The following is a 5,431-nucleotide window of genomic DNA, read 5'->3' on the forward strand; positions in this document are numbered from 1 at the left end:
AAGACGGACCCCTCCCGCTCCTGGCAGCACCTTCACATCCCATGCAACCCGGCTGTTCAGGCCATCTTTCGCGCCTCCACATCTTGGCAGGTTGGCGATGGCAACTCCTGCCTCTTCTGGGAGGACCACTGGATCGACGGGCTCTCCGTCGCCGAGCTGGCCCCGCTCCTCCACGCCCTCGTCCCCCGCCGCCTCCGTAAGGCTCGCACCGTTGATGCGGGCATGGCCTCTCGTGCCTGGGTCCAGGACGTGCGCGACCACCTTTCCCCCGAGGCGTTGGTGCAATACGTCCTCCTCTGGACGCGGCTCCAGCAGGTTACCCTCTCCGACGAGCCAGGCGTCCTCACCTGGCACTGGACCACGAACGGCGTGTACTCCGCCAAGTCCTGCTACAAAGCCCTCTTCGCCGGCTCTACGATCGAGCCTTCCTGGCGCCTCACCTGGAAGTCTTGGGCACCTCTCCGCATCAAGGTCTTCCTTTGGCTCGCCTTTCAAGGGCGTTGCTAGACCGCCGACCACCTCGCTCGACGTGGCCTCACGCACGCCCCGCTCCGCCTCCTCTGCGACCAGGAGCCCGAGACCATGACGCACTTACTTGCGGGCTGCGTCTTCTCCAAACAAACCTGGCATGAGGTCCTCTCCTGGCTGCGAATCACCGACATGCCGCTCCCTAGCCCCAGGCTGTGCTTCCGCGACTGGTTCTCCCAGTCCGTGCAGGACGCCCCCACCGCCCTTCGCCGCGGCCTTGTCTCGCTCATCATCCTCACTGCATGGCGCATCTGGAAGGCACGAAACGCATGCGTCTTCAATGGAGCCTCTCCCTCCATTCCGCTCATTGTCAACAACATCAAGGAGGACGCCCGCAGCTGGGCCGCCGACGGAGCCAAGGGGCTCAGCAATATGCTCCCACCTACGTAGTACCTATCTAAGGGGGTATGCGCCCTTGTAGCTTAGCTCTCGCTCACGCCCTAGGTGTACGTGCTTGCGACGCTACCCCTATATATGCTACCACTCTTTCCCCCTATCAATGCAATGATACGCAAAGCTTTTGCGTAATCGCGAAAAAAAGTGACTCTGTAAGCTTGATACTCATTAAAAATTACTCGGATTTGCTTCTGACATTTTTGTTCTACTATCAAATAAGCAACTGTACTTGCTAGCTTTTGTTTCTGTCAAATAACCATCTGTTGCTGCACGAGGTTTACGATCTCTTCTAGAGCTCTAGTGGCTGCTCGCCTGCTTAGGAGTACTACATAGCTATTGTTACAGCTGGAGACCGGCTTCATCAGGGCGACTAATCGATTACTCTTATCCACAGGAACCAGTCAACACGCTTCTAATCTGCTTCTGAACACTGACAACAAACGTATGGTTACTATTATGCTAGCCACATATCAAACTGTAGTGACAGATTTGTAAGCTTGTGGCTTCAGCAAACTAAAACTGTAGTGGAATATTCATACATGCGCAAACGTAATTTCTTTGGTAAAGACGGATCAACGACAATAAATAAATAAATATATTTGAAAAACAAGAGGAACCACCCTAAAAAATTAAGGAACCAGAGCAATTCTTTGTGGGTCGCACCCAATGATTTTCAGACAAATAAATTGGGCCAAGTTTTTTCTCTTTATTGGAGATCAGAGAAGAGTTCCAGGATGAATTGTCATGATGTAAGATCAGGATTTCCCACAAAAGTTGATGCTGTTCCACTTCCATATTTTCTACTAGAATGAAACAAGGTTGGAAGAAAAAACAAAATGCAGTACTAGCCAACTGACAGTACGAATCAAAGACAAAATAAAATAAAGCGTCAAGATTGATTTTACCACTCTGCAGAACCAAACTGCAGGGTTCTTCCAGTTCTATACACCGTAAGATTTAACTTGAGCTGTCACTCGATTGCTTCAATTCCTCCGATACTAAAGGCCGATATTAAAAAAAGCATGAGCAGACACGATGTTTTTCTCAGATTGGATTTAACTTGTCATTGCAGCGAAACGAAACGATAGGAGTTACAACTAGAAGTTGGATCTCACTAGACAAACTACAGAAACAGACATAGCCAGCACACTGGATTCACGACAGGGGGGGGGGGGGGGGGGGGGGGGGGGTACGACTACAGAGCAACGCAGCCACGCAGGAAACAGCAGGGTCAGCCGGCGAGCTCACGGCGCTCAGCCGCCGAAGCCGTAGAGGGTGCGACCCTGGCGCTTGAGGGCGTAGACGACGTCCATGGCGGTGACGGTCTTGCGGCGGGCGTGCTCGGTGTAGGTGACGGCGTCGCGGATGACGTTCTCGAGGAAGATCTTGAGGACGCCGCGGGTCTCCTCGTAGATGAGCCCCGAGATGCGCTTCACGCCGCCCCTCCTCGCCAGCCTCCGGATCGCCGGCTTGGTGATGCCCTGGATGTTGTCGCGGAGCACCTTCCGGTGGCGCTTGGCGCCGCCCTTGCCGAGCCCCTTGCCGCCCTTGCCGCGCCCAGACATCGCCGGAGATGAGATGGAAGCTGTCTACCGAGGGGAATTGGAGTCGCTGTGGAGTTTGGTGTGGAGGTGATGCGGGTTTGGGGTGGGATTTATAGGCGAGCGGGGGATTTGGGGGGCGGGGGCGGGGGCGGGGGTGCTGGTTTGGGGTTTGAGCGGGAGGATTTCGGTTTTCACGGGATGGGTTTCGCTGGAAGGATTCGTCTGAGACGTCGGATTGGGATCCGAGGGGGGCGTTCCTTCTGTTGATCGGTGGCGCGGAGGGAGCGATCCGTGGGAGGGGGGTTGGTTGGCGTCGGATGCGAGATGGATGGTGGCAGATCCGGAACTGGGTTCGGCGCGGATCGGTGACGTGGCTACAGTTGTGTAGAGTGGCCAACGACGTCCACGGGGCACGCTGCTTTTTTTTCTTTTGAGTAACAGGGGCGCACTGCTTGGACGATCGTGGCTCGATACAAAAATGATGGCACTGCTTTTTTTTTCTATCTTCCAAATTGCTTGGTAAAATCATTAGCTCTTTTTTGGGGGGGTGAAACTCATTAGCTATGGTCCAGATCCCCCTCCTCCTCCCTAGGTTTCCCTCCCTGCGCCTCCACCCGCGAGGCGCCCGACAAGGGCCCCCAGATCCGCTCGCCGCAAGCCTCCCCTCCTCCTTCCTCCTCCCTTGCCGCCGCCAGGGGGCGCGGCCGGGCGAAGCCCGACCGGCGCCGGCGCCGGCAGGGCCTGTTCTTCCCCCGACGCGACGGGGCGGCCCGGCCGCTTCTTCGGGTGCGGGCGTGGTGCTGACGCGGGGCACCGCGGCGTGGCGCGGCATGGCCGGCTGTGCGGTGGTGTGCGCCTCGCCGTGGCGGCCGGTTCCGTCCGACAGGTGGCGTGGGTGGCGACTGGGGTCCGGCTTCGGGCCCCCGGCGGCTGCGTTGGTTCCTCTCCGTCGCGGGCGTGCGGTGGTGGTGCGGCTCGGCCGATGGCGGTCCGGCGACCTGGTGGTGGTGGCCGGCGGCACGCGTGGTGGTGGTGCTTCCACTTGGCGGCTCTCTATGCGGGGAGGCAGGGGAGCGGCTTGGACAGGGGCGGCGGCGTCGACGGCGTGCCGGCTGCAGCGCGAAGGCGGGAACTTTACGGGCCTCGGAGATCCCAGCTAGGCCTGTGCGGCCACGGGCCTGGTATGTTCCTGCTATTGCGTTCGGTCAGCTACCGTCTTCGATGGTGGAGGTGGGGCCCTCCCGCGTGCCGACGGTGCGGCCGCCCTAGTCCCGGCTCCTCTCCTCCTTTGTGCGGACCATGCTTCACGGTGCCGTGGTGAGACGGCGTGAGAAGCTTCGTGACCGGTTTGGCGCAGGGTGAGGGTCTGTTTGGTGGCGAGATCTGGAGTGCCTGAGGTGGACATTGGGATCGGGAGAAATCCCTGTTGGCTTGACTGACACTAACGCGGTGGCGCTTGTGGGTACCGCCCGACCTTCCTGAAGGGCGTCGGGGCTACCCTTCCTCTCTCCTCACATCGTACCGGGGGAAACCCTTGGCAGCAGTGTCGTCATCGCCGTGTCCCTTCTTGGAGGTGCTGATTGGTACCGGCGCTTCGGAGGCTCGGAGCTTGGTGGGTGATCTCCGGTGGGTGCAGCGGCCATGAGGCTTCTTCGTTTTTTGTCGATTCGTCGCTGTTGGCATTAGTTTCTCTTGTATTTTTTCTTTCTTTTCTTTTGGGCATAACTGTGCTGCTTCCGTCCCAACACCTATCTTTGGATGTATCGGTTGGTTGCTTTGTATACAAAGCGGGAGAAACCCTTTTTCGGCAAAACTCATTAGCTCGTTGGGGTCAGCTATCAACAGAAAAATCACTGAGACTTCTCTTTCGGGGAAAACTCTGTTTTTCAGTTGGAAAAAATGAAGATTTATGGTGCTTGGTTGGTACCCAAGTGCACCCTTGTCAAAATTTTGACACCTATGATATTTTGGGCTTTCTTATTGGTTGTGAATTTTTTTGTTGTCTACATAAAAGTTATTCATTCAGTTAGTAATCTTTTACTCGGTTCGATGACGGATCCTCAATACAATATAGAGGATGCTTCAATTAATTCGAATAGGAGGGAGTGGTTTTTTTGTTGGGCTCAGGGTGGGCATAAAAGCCAAGGAGCCGAAAATTGAACCCAAACTGAAAACAAAACTAAAATTTTGGTTAGTTCAATAAATGCAACAAAATTTTGTTAGCACCTTCAAAAGGCTGAATTTGATTGGACCATTACCGGATTCTGGGCTCCAAAAATAAACTAACCAGCTTAACTGAATTTAGCCCAGCAGGCACAACCAGCTCTCTCATGAGTCGCATCCATGTCACCGGCGACTAGCATGTTGTGCACATGTGAAAGAGGGTGGGCCTACGTGAGTAACGTCATCAAGGACATTTCATTAGCACCACCTCGCCTGGCTGCGGAGATGAGCATAGATTTTGGCTATAAAGGATGCTCACAGACGTGATATTCAGCCTCAACTTCTCATGGTCTTTCGTTATAAACCGGAAACATAACTTAATTAATCGATTAACCAATTGTGTGGTTAGCTGTTTTAAGCTCACGATTTCATTTTCTAATTCTAGTGACCGAATTTGAAAAACAAAATGGCTGGAAAACAATTTTAGTTTATACCATACGCCAATCCAGGCAAAGAGGCTGCTCTATTCCATCAAAAAAAAAAGTTGCTCTATACCTCCCATATTTATCAAATCGTCGATGATTGAAAATATTCAAATGCGACGGTAATTCTAATTTAAACAATACAATCCAACTAAGTTTCTAATAAAATAGTTCAAAATTGAATCCAACTCACATGTATGCTCTAGTTTCCCTGTGATGCGGAGCATCCTACGAACCCCGGACATATTATTATTAAATTATATCCTTTATTCTTGGTCTATATTTGCGATTTTTTTTCTTTCAAAACGCTATTTGAAT

At 53.6% G+C, this 5,431-nt stretch overlaps 1 protein-coding gene across 1 annotated transcript; it reads right to left on the minus strand.

The window, feature by feature from the left end:
- Positions 1–1,962: 1,962 nt before the first annotated feature.
- On the minus strand, positions 1,963–2,562 carry LOC125514158 (histone H4). Its single transcript, XM_048679433.2, has one exon. It carries the CDS (start codon positions 2,487–2,489, stop codon positions 2,178–2,180), a length of 312 nt encoding a protein of 103 aa, XP_048535390.1. The 5' UTR covers positions 2,490–2,562; the 3' UTR covers positions 1,963–2,177.
- Between the last annotated feature and the right edge of the window lie 2,869 nt (positions 2,563–5,431).

Source organism: Triticum urartu, chromosome 6A, assembly GCF_056163025.1.
Source record: "Triticum urartu cultivar PI428250 chromosome 6A, HENAU_Tu73, whole genome shotgun sequence".
NCBI classification, from domain to species: domain Eukaryota; kingdom Viridiplantae; phylum Streptophyta; class Magnoliopsida; order Poales; family Poaceae; genus Triticum; species Triticum urartu.

Bases quoted from the DNA above. Each gene is read 5' to 3' on its own strand.
- LOC125514158 (XM_048679433.2), bottom strand. From the start codon at position 2,489: ATGTCTGGGCGCGGCAAGGGCGGCAAGGGGCTCGGCAAGGGCGGCGCC.